Here is a 15,505-nt window from a genome sequence, read left to right as displayed (position 1 = left end):
CATTGCTGGGCACGGAGCCTACTTTAAAAAAAAAAAAAAAAAGGCAGCAGCGTAACATAAGTTATTGGTGTTAATTGGAGTCAATTTATCAGTATCTAGTACTATTTTAGAAACCCATGCCTTGACCTAATTTTATTTCTCAGTACCTGCAGAAATATTTATACATGTACAAAAAGATGTTTAAAGGAGGTCATTCATTCTGCATTTCTTAAATACTGAAGAAATTGAAATGCCCTTAACATTCACCAATATGAGAATCTAAAAAATATAGTATACCTATCTATGGAATTAAATGCAACTTTTCCAAGAAGATTTTATAGGTCATTAAGTGAATAACTTATTATGTAAAAGTTATGTATGTGATATATGTATGCAAATGCATAGAAAACAGCCTAGTGACATACACACCTTGCATTGCACTGAATAGTGTCACACAAAAATTCATGTCTTTCTAGAACCCTAGAATGTAAACTTATTTGGAAATAGAGTCTTCACAGATATAATTAACCAAGTAAAAATGGGGTCACAGTGGATTAGGGTGGGACATAAATCCAATGACTGCTATACTTATACAAATGTCATATGAAGACATACAGGGAAGAAGATCATGTGAAGATGAAGACAGAGAGTTGACATTAGCTACAGGTCAATGAACAAGGACTGCTGGTAACCACCAGAAACTAGGAAAGAAGCCTGGAGCAGATTCTCCCTCCGAGACTCCAGAAGGAATCAACCTTGCCAATACCTTACTTTGAACTTCCGGTCTCCTTGAACCATGAGAGAGAAAAATTTGTTGTCTTAAGCCACCCATTTTGTGATAATTTGCTGTGGCAGTGCTAGGAAGCTAATTTATACCTGTTTAATAATGGTTAGCTCTACAGAAGAGATTCTATATATTTCTATATTGCTTGAATATTTTACAGTGAGAATTTGTTATTGCATGGCTAATTATTTTGCTAATAAAAATAAATAACCCACATTTTATATTGGAATTTTTGACTCTGCCATTTATCAAATATGAAATCTTGAGTACGTCATTAAACATATGAATGTCTCAACTGTTTCTTTTGTAAAATGGGGATAGTAACATCTACCCTCCTCACCTTCCAGGGTGGTACTGGAGTCCCCATGGACCCTTTTTGTCTCATTGTCCACATCCATTTCTCCCCCAAAATGGCTCTAGAGACTTTAGCATTTACACTACCATCTCTGTCTCTAATTCCTGTTGCCAGTCTCTAGCAGATTCATTTTACCAAAAAATATTTTACCACTAAATATTCCTTTCCTTTCTAAAACCCTTCAATGTTTCATTACCTATTAAATTGAATCCAAACTTCTTAGCAGTTCAAGCCCTACTATGTTCTGAGCATCACCTACCACCTAGGCTTATCAGTCTCCAATGCTTCCTTGGTAGAGGGAAGCCAGGTTTGTGGATAATCTTTGAACCTTGAGCCTTGCCTTTTTCAGCCATGTCATTGTGTATGCTTACCCATATACATGAACTATCCTCCATCCTAACCCCCTTTCCAGCTTCATGGCTTCTCCCGTGGCCCCACAATAGAAGTATTTCACTGTCCTTCAACTCCTGAAGCACAAACCCTTTGTATTTAATGTATATTAATCACCCCCCGCCCCGGAATTAAACTGCAAACTCCTTTTGAGAAAAAGAACTTTATTCACTATGGTGCCTAGCACGCTATTTTAAGGAGAGTAGGTGATCAGTATGTATTTGTCACATAAATGAATAGCAGTGACAAAACATTTGACTTTTATAGAATTGATATGTGTTCTAAAATAGCTTTAAAGGTAGATTGTTTTTTTTTAAGATTTTATTTATTTATTTGACAGACAGAGATCACAAGTAGGCAGAGAGGCAGGCAGAGAGAGAGGAGGAAGCAGGCTCCCTGCTGAGCAGAGAGCCCTGGGATCATGACCTGAGCTGAAGACAGAGGCTTTAACCCACTGAGCCACCCAGGCGCCCCTAAAATAGTTTCAAATTATAAACAAAAATCATATTCTACCAGTACATACCAGTACTGTCACAGTAGCTGTAAAATACTGAAATACCTCCCTAACATTGCCCCTTACCCGCTGAATGCCTCCCACTGCCATTGTAGGCCTGGTTTCTCCTCCCGTAGGAGCATCTGGGCTCCCACACTACCCTAACTAAAAAATTAATATCTTCCACAGCAAGGACCACTCTCTTCCCCAGCCATATGGCCAAAGGTCTAGAGGTGGAAGCATCTATTCTGACTGATCAAGACCCCTGCAAAGTTACTGTTAAATTACCCCTTATTATAAACAATTTACACAATTTGAAGATGAGGCTTCTTCTCACTGCAAAATTTCATGGAAGAGTCAACAGATCCAGGGATAGAGAGGAAAATGAAATTCTGTCAGTCTCTGAAGTTTTAGGGTACATCCATTAGGACTCAGTCTTCATGTAAACCAGAAGATAAGCAGTTTCTCTCCTAGAAGAAAAAAATGCAACAGCATAACAGAAATGAAACATTCATAGTTAATTGACACATTACTAATTCATGATAGGACAAGCATCAGAAAAGTTTCTGGTTGTTGAATCAAGTCAGTGCTAGGAAAAACAGTATTTAGAATTCTTGGGTTTTTCTCATGATTCTTTAGTTTTTCAGTTTTAAATTTTTTCCTTTTTACCTAATTTCTTATTTTATTAACTCTTTTTCTAGGTCTTTTTTAATTGATATTTTTACAGTTATATCATATATATTTATCATTTTTGACTGCTTTCATTATATTCATTTTTATTTGTGTATATATATATTTTTTTCTTTCTTTACAATTTTGGGACCTAGTTTCTTCTGACAAACAGACCAAAATATACCCAGGATCTAGTTTATTATTCTGTTCTGTTCACCTTCTGTTTAATTTTATTGTTTCTTTTATTATTTTTATTTTTTTAATTTTATTTTTTCAGTGTTCCAAGATTCATTATTTATGCACCACACTCAGGGCAATAGGTGCCCTCCTTAAGAGAGCCCAGATATAGACCCACAACTCTATAGTCAAATAATCTTCAACAAAGCAAAAAACAAAAAAACCGGTGGAAAAAAGAAAGTCTCTTCAATAAATGGTGCTGGGAAAATCTATAAAGAACTCCTCAAACTCAACACTCAAAAAACAGACAATTACATCAGAAAATGGGCAGCAGACATGAACAGACACTTCTCCAAAGAAGATACACACATGGCTAACAAACACATGAAAAAAATGTTTCCTTTTTCTTTTCTCTTTTCTGGTTTCTAATTTCTTCCAATTTGTTTAGTGTATATCTTCCTAGAGTCACTGTTGCTATTTTTACCTTTTCTGGTCTCTTTCATCTATTCTGTGGACATATGACAATGCAGAAGAACTCAACCAAAAAAGAGAACAATAGACAGTACTTACTGCCAGGGATTTAATCAATGTGGATATAAGTAAGATGTCAGAATCAGAATCTGATAATAAAACAGAACTAGAATGGTAATAAAGATACTATGGGTCTTGAAAAAAGCAAAGAAGATATCAGAAAATCTCTTTCTGGAGAAACAGAAGAATTAAAATCTAATCAGATCGAAATAAAAAAAGGTACTACTGAGATGCAATGCAAAATGGAGGCTCTAACTGCTAGGATAAATGAGGCAGAAGAGAGAGTCAGTGATAAAGACAAAATTATGGAGAACAAAAAAGCTGAAAAAAAGAGAGATAAACAACTATTGGATCACAGGGAAGAATTCAAGAGATAAGTGACACCACAGAGAAAAACAATACTACAATAATTGGGGTCCCAGAGGAAAAAGAGACAGAAAGGAGGAAGAAGGTTTACTTGAGCAAAATATAGAGGAGAACTTCCCTAACTTGAAAGGAAACAGGCATTCAAGTCCAGGAGACACAGAGAATTCCTCTCAAAAATCAACAAAAATAAGTCAACATCTTAATATATAATAATGAAGCTTGCAATTTTCAGAGACAAACAGAAAACCCTGAATGCAGCTTAAGACAACAGATGCTTAATCTACAAGGGTAAAAACATAAGGCTGGCAGCAGACCTATCCATAGATCCGGCAGGCCAGAAAGGACTGGAATGATACATTCAACATGCTAAAGGGGAAAAATATGCAGCCAAGAATACTTTATCCAGCAAGTCATTCAGAGTGGAAGAAGTGATAAAGAGTCTGGACAAAAAAAAAAAAAAAAAAAAAAAAGAGCCAGGACAAACAAAAACCAAAAGAATCACTAAACCAGCCCTGCAAGAAACATTAAAGGGGATAATTTAAGCAAAGAGAGAGCCCAAAAGTAACATACACCAGAAAGGAAAGATAATCTAGAGAAACAGCAACTTTATAGGTAATACAATGGCACTAACTTCATATCTTTCAATAATTATTCCCAATGTAAATGGACTAAATAAATGCTCCAATCAAAAGACATGGGGAATCAGAAAGAAAAAAAACACAAGACCCATCAAAATGCTGTCTATTAAAGACAAAGTTTAGACCCCAAAACACCTCCAAATTGAAAGTGAAAAAGTGGAGGGCCACCGGGGTGGCTCAGTCATTAAGCATCTGCCTTCGGATCAGGTCATGATCCCAGCGTCCTGGGATCGAGCCCTACATCAGGCTCCCGGCTCAGCAGGAAGCCTGCTTCTCCCTCTCCCACTCCCCCAGTTTGTGTTCTTGTTCTCTCTCTCTCTCTCTGTCAAATAAATGAATAAAAATCTTTTTTTTTTAAGTACCATCAGGGAAATTCAAATAAAAACCACACTGAGATACCACCTTACACCAGTTAGAATGGCCAAAATTAACAAGACAGGAAACAACAAATGTTGGAGAGGATGTAAAGAAAGGGGAACCTTCTTCCACTGTTGGTGGGGATGCAAATTGGTGCAGCCACTTTGGAAAACAGTGTGGAGATTCCTCAAAAAATTAAAAATACATCTGCCCTATGACCCAGCAATTGCACTACTGGGTATTTACCACAAAGATACAGATGTAGTGAAAAGAAGGGCCATCTGTACCCCAATGTTCATAGCAGCAATGGCCACAATTGCCAAACTATAGAAAGAGCCAAGATACCCTTCAATGGACAAATGGATAAAGAAGATGTGGTACATAAATACAATGGAATATTATGCCTCCATCAAAATGGATGAATACCCAACTTTTGTATCAACATGGATGGGACTGGAGGAGATTATGTTGAGTGAAATAAGTCAATCAGAGAAAGTCAATTATATGGTTTCACTTACTTGTGGAACATAAGAAATAACAGGGGGGACATTAGGAGAAGGAAGGGAAAAGGGAATTGGGGGAAACTGGAGGGGGAGATGAACCAGGAGAGACTGTGGACTCTGAGAAACAAACTGAGGGTTTTAGAGGGGATGGGGTAGGGGGATGGATGAGCCTGGTGGTAGGTATTAAGGAGGGGACATACTACATGGAGCACTGGGTGTAGTACATTAAACAATAAATTTCGGAACACTGAAAAATTAAATAAATTATAAAAAATTTGAGGGTTGCCGGGGGGAGGGGGTTTGGGAGAAGGGGGTGGGATTATGGACATTGGGGAGGGTATGTGATTTGGTGAGTGCTGTGAAGTGTGTAAACCTGGTGATTCACAGACCTGTACCACTGGGGATAAAAATATATGTTTATAAAAAATAAAAAATTAAAAAAAAAAAAATTTAAATAAGTGAGGAAGTGGAGAGCCATTCATCATGCTAATGGAAATCCAAAAAAGCTGGAGTAGTCATCCTCGTATCAAACTAGATTTTAGACCAAAGACATAATAAGTGATGAAGAAGGACACTATATCATAATCAAAGGGTATATCTAACAAGAAGATCTAGCAACTGTAAATATTTATGCCCCCAGCTTGGAGCAGCCAATTAATAACAAAATTAAAGAAAAATAATAATAATAATAATATGGGACTTTAACACCCCACTCACAATAATGGGCATATCATCTAAGCAAAAGATCAACCAGAAAAAAAAGGGATTTGAATGACACACTGGACCATTTGGATGTCACTGATATATAGAGAGCATTCCATCCTCAAGCAACAGAATACACATTCTGGAACATTCTCCAGAAGAGATCACATATTGGTTCACAAATCAGGTTTCAACCAGTACAAAAGACTTGGATTATTCCCTTCATATTTTCAGACCACAGTGCTTTAAAACTTGAACTCCAGAAAATTTGGAAGGCACACAGTACATGGAGGTTAAAGAGTATCCTACTAAAGATTATTAATGGGTCAATCAGAAAATTAAAGAAGAATTTTTAAAAATTCATGGAAACAAATGAAAATGAAAATACAACTGCTCAAATCTTTGGGATGTACCAAAGACAGTCCTAGAGAAAAGTACATAGCAATACAGACCTTTCTCAAGAAACAAGAAAAGTCTCACATATATATGCTAAATGTACACCTAAAGAAGCTAGAGAAAGAACTGCAAAACTAAGTCTAAAACCAGCTGGAGAAGAGAAGTAATAAAGATGAGAGCAGAAATCAATGATACAACCCAGACATGCAAGCCCCCTTTCCAATGTTCTTGCCCCCCCCCTTGAGTTCCCTTGTCCCCTCCCCTTCTGAGAGTAGTTCCCAAGCTGTAAGCCTCTGGATGGTCTCATGCTGTGAGGGTCTTCTCCTCACAAGCAATCCTGTTTGAGCCACACCCAATAAATCTTGTTGTGTGTTACTGCCAAAAAAAAAAAAAAAAGATACAGAAATTTTAAAAAAACAAAACAGTAAAACAGATAAGTGAAATCAGGAACTGGTTCTTTAAAAGGATTAATAAGATTGACAAACCCATAGCCAGACTTATCAAAAGAGAGAGGGAGAGAGAGAGAGAAAATGAGAGAGGCCCCAAATTAATAAAATCATGAATGAAAGAGATCACAACCAACACAAAATAAATACAATTTTGAGAATACAGAGCAATGATATGCCAACAAATTAGGCAATCTGGAAGAAAAGGATGCATTCCTAGAAACATATAAATTAACAAAACTGAAACAGGAAGAAATAAAAAAAACAAGATCGGACCCATAACGAGCAAGGAAACTAATGCAATAATGAAAAAACTTCCCAAATAACAAGAGTCTGGGGCTGGATGGCTTCCCAGGTGAATTCTACCAAACACTTAAAGAAGAAATCATTATTCTTCTGTTTCAAAAAATGGAAATGTAAGAAAACTTCCAAACTCACTATAAGAGGCCAGCATTACCTTGATCCCCAAACCAAAGACCCCATCAAAAAGGAGAATTACAGACCAATATCCCTGATGAACATGGATGCAAAAATTCTCACCAAGATACTAGCCAATAGGATCCAACAGTACGTTCAAAGGATTATTCACCAGGACCAAGTGGGATTTATTCCTGGGCTGCAAGGGTGGTTCAATATCTGCAAATCAGTCAGTTGATACACCACATTAATAAAAGAAAGGAAAAGAATTATATAAATCTCTCAATTGATGCAGAAAACGCATCTGACAAAATACAGTATCATTTCTGTATTAAAATTAAAACTTCACAGTGTAGGGATAGAGAGAACAGACCTCAATATCATAAAAGCCATCTGTATGGCAATTCACAGACCTATACCTCTGGGGCTAATAATATATTATATGTTTCTTAAAAAAAATTTTAAATTATATATATAAAAAAAATAAAAGCCATCTGTAAAGAGCCCACATTGACCATCATCCTCAAAGGGGAAAAAACTAAGAGCTTTTCCCCCGTGGTCAGGAATATGACAGAGATGTCCACTATCACCACTGTTTTTCAACATAATACTCAAAGTTCTAGCATCAGCTATCAGACAACAAAAAAACAAATAAAAGGCATCCAAAACACTAAAGAAGTCAAACTTTCACTCTTCACAGATGGCAGAATACTGTATGTGAAAAGCCCTAAAGATTCCACCAAAAAACTGCTAGAACTGATATGGGAATTCAGCAAAGTAGCAGAATTTAAAAAAAAAAAAAAAATGCACAAAAGTTGACTGCAATTTTGTACAGTAGTAATGAGGCAGCAGAAAAGGAAACCAAGGAATCTATCCCATTTCCAATTGCACCAAATCCAGATAAGATACCTAGGAAAAACCTAACCAAAGAGGTAAAAGATTTGTACTACGAAAACTATAGAACACTTATGAATGAAATTAAGGAAGAAACAAAGACATGGAAAAATGTTCTGTGCTCACAGACTGGAAAAACAAATACTGTTAAAATGTATATGCTACCCAGAGAAATCCATCCATTCAGTGCAAATCCTATCAAAATGCCACCAGCATTTCTCACAGAGTGAAAACAAATAATCCTAAAATGGGTATGGAACCAGAAAAGACCCTGAATAGCCAGAGGAACGTTGAAAAAGAAAACCAAAGCTGGTGGCATCACAGGCTTGATTTCAAGCTATCTTACAAAGCTGTAATCATCAAGACAATATTTTATTGGCACAAAAACAGACACATAGACCAATGGAACACAATAGAGAACCTAGAAAAGGACCCTTATGTCTGTGGTCAACAAATTTTTGACAAAGCAGGAACAAATACCCAATGGGGGAAAAAAAGTCTCTTCCATAAATGGTGCCAGGAACACTGGACAGTAACATGCAGAAGAATGAAACTGGACCATTCTCTTACATCATATGCAAAGATAAACTCAATATGTGTGGAAGATCTAACATGAGACAGGAATCCACCAAAATCCTAGAAGAGAACACAGACTCAACATCTTTGACCTCGGCTGCAGTAACTTCTTGCAGGCACATCCCCAGAGGCAAAGAAAACAAAGGCAAAAATGAACTTTTGGGACTTCTTCAGGATAAAAAGCTTCTGCACAGCAAAGGAAACAGTCAACAAAACAAAGACGCAACCCAAAGAATGGGAGACGATGTTTTCAAATGACATTACAGATAAAGGGCTAGTATTCAAGATCTATAAAGAACTTCTCAAACTTAACACCCAAAAACCAAATAATCCAGTCAAAAACTAGACAGAATATATGAACAGATGTTTCTCCAAAGAAGACATACAAATGGCTAACAGACACACGAAAAACATTCAACATCACTAGCCATCAGGGAAATTCAAATCAAAACCACACTGAGATAACCATCTTACACCAGTTAGAATGGCAAAAATCAACAAGGCAGGAAACAACAAATGTTGGCAAGGATGTGGAGAAAGGGGAACTCTCTTACACTGTTGGTGGGAATGCAAGCTAGTACAGTAACTCTGGAAAACAGTATGGAGGCTCTTCAAGATGTTAAAAATAGAGCTACCCTCCGACCAAGCAATTAAACTACTAGGTATTTACCCCAAAGATACAGACACCGTGAAAAGAAGGAGCATCTGCACCCCAGTGTTCATAGCAGCAATGTCCACAGTATGCGGAAGGAACTGTGATGCCCTTCAACAGTTGAGTGGATAAAGAAGATGTGGTTCATCTCTTACACTGTTGGTTGGAATGCAAGTTGGTGCAACCACTTTGGAAAACAGTGTGGAGATTCCTTAAGAAATTAAATATAGAGCTACCATATGATCCTGCAATTACGCTACTGGGTATTTACCACAAAGATACAGATGTAATGAAAAGAAGGGCCATCTGTACCCCAGTGATCACAGCAGCAAGGTCAGTCACCAAACTGTGGAAAAAATCAAGATGCCCTTCAACAGATGAGTGGATAAAGAAGATATGGTCCATATATACTATGGAGTATTATGCCTCCATCAGAAAGGATGAATACCCAACTTTTGTATTAACATAGATGGGACTAGAAGAGATTATGCTAAGTGAGATAAGTCAAGCAGAGAGAGTCAATTATCATATGGTTTCACTTACCTGTAGATCATAGAGAATAACATGGAGGACATTAGGAGAAGGAAAGGAAAAGTGAATTGGGAGAAATGGGAGAGGGAGATGAACCATGAGATACTGTGGACTCTGAGAAATAAAGGGTTTTGGAGGGGAGAGGAGAAGAAGGTTGGGAGAGCCTGGTGGTGGGTATTATGGAGGGCACATACTGCATGGAGCACTTGGTGTGGTGCATAAACAATGAATTCTGGAACACTGAAATTAAAGACAAATAAATAAATAAAAAGAAGATGTGGTTCATATATACTATGGAATATTATTCAGCCATCAAAAAGGATAAATACACACCTTTTGTATTGACATGGATGCAACTGGAGGGGATTATGCTAAGTGAAATAAGTCAAGCAAAGAAAGTCAATTATATAATATATAAATAACATAAAATATAAAATATATTATATTGTATATGAATATATATAAATTATATATTATAAAATATAAATATATAAATATATGGTTTCAGTCAGATGTGGAACATATGGAATAGCACTGAGAACCATAGGGAAAGGGAAGGAAAACTGAAGGGGGAGAGATCAGAGAGAGAGAAAATCATTAGAGACTCTGGACTCTGGGAAACAATCTGAGGGTTTCAGAGGGAAGAGGGGTAAGGTATGGGGCAGCTGGATGGTGGATATTAAGGAGGGCACATGTTGTGATGAGCAATGGGTGTTATATGCAACTAGTGAATCACTGAACACTACATCAAAAACTAATGAAGTACTATGTAGTGGCTAACTGAACATAATTTTTAAAAAGATGAAAAATAATAAAATCTTCATCCTGTGGCACCTGGATGGCTCAGTCAGTTAAGTGTCTGCCTTCAGCTCAGGTCATGATCCCAGTGTCCTGGGATCAAGCCCTGCATCGGGCTTCCTGTTCAGTGGAGAGTCTGTTTCTCCCTCTGCCAACTACTCTCCATGCTTGTGCTCTCTCTCTCAAATAAATTTTAAGAATCTTAAAAAAAAAAAAACTTAATCCAGCTTTTTTTCTCTAGCTGCCCCTCTGTAGTCATTGGGTTTTCAAAAATACATTTATAGCTATTTACTAAATGCAAGCCACTATATTGGCCAAAGAAAAAGAGAAGAAAGATCCTTAATCCCAAATATTTCATGGTCTAATATAAAATAAAGTTATACATACAAACAGTTATAAACAGGGTGGTCCTTGTTATAAAGGACATATACTAAAACTGCAGGACAAGCATATGAGAAAACCCTACAAATCCAGCATCAATCAGTGAATGCTTTACAGTGTAAGAAAAGCCATGAGCAGAGATATTAAAGGATAAGTGGGTGTTTGCCCCAATAATAAATTAGGAGAGGGAAAAACAGACCAGGAACTGCAAGTGCAAGCCATTGGAGGATATGATGCTGGCAAGCTAGTTATACTTTAGTATTATTGGCATCTAAATTGTGAAAAATGCATGGTACGGTGAGATGTAATGAGAGATGAGGCTAAAGAGTCACTGGGGAGTTATCCAAATACAAGTGGAAGCTAAATCCATAGGTTTCATACAGTAAAAGAACCCTGCATAAACTCATTTGGTTTCCATCACTCAAACACTTCTCTTACCAGCGGTAGTTATGATTTCCATAAGTACACTGGATGTCTTCCCAGGATACCTGGAAGTACATAAAGAGATGAAGTGAATCATCCAGCTAGCATATGTTAAGCACCCAGAGAGTAAGGGGTGCTACATTGTATCCCTCCTCACTCATCCAGACAAACCCACCCTTAGGTACCTCTCAAGGCCTGGATCATTCAGTGATAGGACGCCATGTTTACGAAGGCACTTTTAGTACCCTGTTCCCTCTATTTAAACTTGATTGTGCTTGGTTCTAACTTACATATATCTAACTCTTCTTACTTTTCTTAAGTCTCCCACAAAGCATGAAGACACCAAAAACCTAGACACTGAGCTAAGTTAACTCTCAGAAGGCTATATACCGAATGGGTACTTCATGCAGAAAAGGATTTTAAGCAGAAACAGACCTATAAATAGAACAAACCGATGGTTGCCAAGGGAGAGGCAGGGATGGGGAAGAGAGGTAAAGGGGAGCGGAAGATACAGGCTTCCAGTTATGGAATGAGTAAGTCACAGGAATAAAAGGCACAGTATAGGGCACCTGTGTTTCTCAGTCAGTTTAGCATTTGACTCTTGATTTCAGCTCATGTCATATTCTCAGGGTCATGAGGTCAAGCCCCACATAAGCGCTCTGTGCAGAGCCTGCTTGGGATTCTCTCCCTCTGCCCCACCCACTTGCTCTCTCTCTCTTCTTATCTCTCTCTCTTTTCTTAAAAAGAAAAAGGTACAGCATAAGAAATATTGTCAGTGATACTGTGATAGCATTGTACAGTGACAGATGGTAGCTACACTTGCAGTAAGCACAGCATAATGTATGAACTTGTTGAATCACCATCTTGTACATCTGGAAAAGGTAACATTGTGCAACTGTACTTGAACTTTAAAAAGCTTTTTATAAAGAAAAAGACTTTTTAAAGGCCCTACACAAAGAGAGAACTAGTCCACAGTGTGTGTTGACCTTGAGGACCCATCTAGTTCGGTCAAAATTTATTACAGGTGGCTAATCCAGGACAAGAGGAAATTTTGGACAATGTTCTCACCCAAGAAACATTGGAATCGTTGAAGCAGAACCATTTTCCATCCACAGAATTCTGGATATAGGCACAGTAATGACCAAAGTCAGCTGCCCCCATGTGGGCAATCACAGCAAAGAGCTCATACTGTCTTCCAAGCTGGCAGGACATAAGGTACAAAATTATTCACCCATCATGCCTCCTTTTCTAACTGTAGTCTAGAATAAAGAAACATTATTTCATCACATTGCAGGCACTAGTACTTCAAGGGGGCTAGAAAATAGTCTTTGAACTAAAAAATCTCATGATTAATAAAGCCACAATTATAATGCCATGCACCAAAAAAGGAGAAGAAATAATCATCTGAGAAAAAGCTCCCCAGAGAAGACATGCCTTGAATTGATCTTGAAGGATAAACAAGACTAGCAGACAAATTCTAAGTAGGGGGTATACTTAAATAGGCCCCCACATTCCAAAGACTTGGCAGCACAGCACAACAGAGCATGTTGAGGAAATGGGAGGCATGGAGGATGCTGGGAAGTCACAAGATATGTGGTTATAAAGATCAAGTCAAGAATTAGAACTTTAGAGGCACCTAGGTGGCTCAGTTGGTTAAGTGTCTGTCTTTGGTTCAGGTCATGATCCAGGGGTCCTGGGATCGAGCCCTGTGTCAGGCTCCCTGCTCAGTGGGAAGCCTGCTTCTCTCTCTGCCCCTCCCCCTGCTCGTGCTTTCTCTCTCTTGCTCATGTAAATAAATAAAATCTTTTTTTAAAAAAGAATTAAAATTTTATTTTTTTTAAGTTTTTATTTAAATTCTGGTTAGTCACACAGAAAGGATATGGTAAAGGAACAGTAAATAAAGCCTAAGCCAAGCAGGAGAAGAGAAATAATATAGAGCAGAAATCAGAGAAATAGAAACTAGAAGAGCAGAACAGATCAATGAAACTAGAAGCTGATTCAATGAAAGAATTAAGAAAATTTATAAATGTCAGGCCAGACTTAATCTAAAGAAAAGAGAAAGGACCCAAATTAATAAAATCATGAATGAAAGGTGAGAAATAATGACCAATACCAAGGAAATAGAATTATTAGACTTACTATCAGCAGTTTTATGCCAACAAACTAGGCAATCTGGAAGGAATGGATGCATTCCTGGAAACTTATAAACTACCCAGAGTGAAACAGGAAGACATAGACAATCTAAACAGAGCAATAATCAGCAAGGAAATTGAAATAGTAATCAAAAACCTTCCAAAAAGTGAGAGTCCAGAGCCAAATGGATTCCCAGGGGAATTCTACCAAACATTTAAAGAAGAAATCATACCTATTCTAGTGAGGCTGTTCCAAAAAAATAGAAATGGGAAGAAGACTTCCAAACTTGCTCTATGAGGCCTGTATTACCCTGATCCCAAAACCAGACAAAGACCCCATCAAAAAAGAGAATTATAGACCAATATCCCCGATGAACATGGATGCAAAAATACTGAAGATCAATCCAATAGGATCCAACAGCACATGAAAAGGATTATTCACCATGATCTGGTGGGATTTATTCCTGGCATGCAAGGGTGGTTCAACATTCACAAATCAATCAATGGAATAGATCATATTAACAAAAGAAGAGACAAGAACCATATTATCCTCTCAACTGATGCAGAAAACGCATTTCACAAAATACAATATCCTTTCCCGATGAAACCTCTTAAAAATACAGAGATAGAGGGAACATACCTCAACATCATAAAGCCATCTATTAAAAGGCCACTGCACACATCATTCTCAATGGAGAAAAACCTGAGACCTTTTCCCTTAAGGTCAGAAATACGACAGGGAGGGCCACTGTCACCACTTTTGTTCAACACAGTACTAGAAGTCTTAGCCTCAGCAATCAGATAATAAAAAGAAATAAAAGGCACTCAAATTGGCAAAGAAGTCAAACTCTCTCTATTCACAGGTGACATGATACTTTTTGTGGAAAATCCAAAACACCCCTAAATTACTAGAACTAATACAGCAATTCAGCAATGTGGCAGTATACAAACCTATTGCACGGAAATCAACTGCATTTATATACACTAACAAAGTGAATGAACAAAAGAGGAATTAGGGAATTGATTCCACTTACAATAGCACACAAAATCATGAAATACCTGGGAATAAATCTAACCAAGGAGGTAAAGGATCTAAATTCTAGAAACTACCGAATATTTAGAGAAATTGAGCAAGACACAAAAAGTTGGAAAAACAGTCCATGCTCATGGACTGGAAAAATAAACATTGTGAAAAGTTCTGTGCTACCTAGAATAATCTACACTTTCAGGGTATTTCCTATTAAAATACCATTGACATTTTTCACAGATCAGGAACAAATAATTCTTAAATTTGTATGGAACCAGAAAAGACCCTGAATACCCAGAGGAATGTTGAAAAAGAAAGCCAAAGCTGGTGGCATCACGATGACCGACTTCAAACTGTCTTACAAAGCTGATATACAAGACAGCATGGTATTGGCACAAAAACAAACACATAGACCAATGGCACAGAATAGAGATCCCAGAAATGAACCTTCATCTCTATAGTCAACTAATCTTCAACAAAGCAGGAAAGAATATCCAATGGAAAAAAAGACAGTCTCTTCCATAAATGGTGCCGGGAACATTAGACAGTCACATGCAGAAGAATGAAACTGGACCATTCTCTTAAACCATATGCAAAGATGAACTCAAGGTGGAAGAAAGACCTAATTTGGGACAGGAATCCATTAAAATCCTAGAGAAGAACACCGGCAGCAACCTCTTTGACCTTGGCTGCAGCCAACTTCTTCTGCAACTTCTTGCAGACACATCCCCAGAGGCAAGGAAAACAAAGGCAAAAATGAACTTTGGGGACTTCATCAAGCAAAAAATCTTCTGCACAGTAAAGGAAACAGTCAACAAAACTAAGAGGCAATCCAGGAATGGGAGAAGATATTTGAAAATGACATAAATATTTGCAAATGGCATG

General features: G+C 37.5%; 1 protein-coding gene across 2 annotated transcripts in view; it reads right to left on the bottom strand.

Annotated features, from left to right (window-relative positions):
• Positions 1-1,661: 1,661 nt before the first annotated feature.
• The window catches only part of USP18 (ubiquitin specific peptidase 18), a 47,580-nt gene continuing 33,736 nt past the window's right edge, over positions 1,662-15,505 (bottom strand). Inside the window, exons 6-9 of one of the 2 annotated variants that reach the window (XM_059404977.1) lie at positions 12,530-12,661; positions 11,477-11,526; positions 10,193-10,230; positions 1,662-2,471 (exon numbers count right to left, since the gene is read on the bottom strand). In XM_059404977.1, coding sequence (XP_059260960.1) covers positions 2,440-2,471; positions 10,193-10,230; positions 11,477-11,526; positions 12,530-12,661 — 252 coding nt within the window. In that variant the 3' untranslated portion in view covers positions 1,662-2,439. The remainder of the gene's footprint in view (positions 2,472-10,192; positions 10,231-11,476; positions 11,527-12,529; positions 12,662-15,505) is intronic. The other variant, XM_059404975.1, reaches the window with a different exon arrangement.

This window comes from Mustela nigripes, chromosome 6 (genome assembly GCF_022355385.1).
Source record: "Mustela nigripes isolate SB6536 chromosome 6, MUSNIG.SB6536, whole genome shotgun sequence".
NCBI lineage: Eukaryota > Metazoa > Chordata > Mammalia > Carnivora > Mustelidae > Mustela > Mustela nigripes.
The sequence above is the reverse complement of the archived record's forward strand: the minus strand, read 5'-3'. Positions and strand labels throughout refer to the sequence as shown.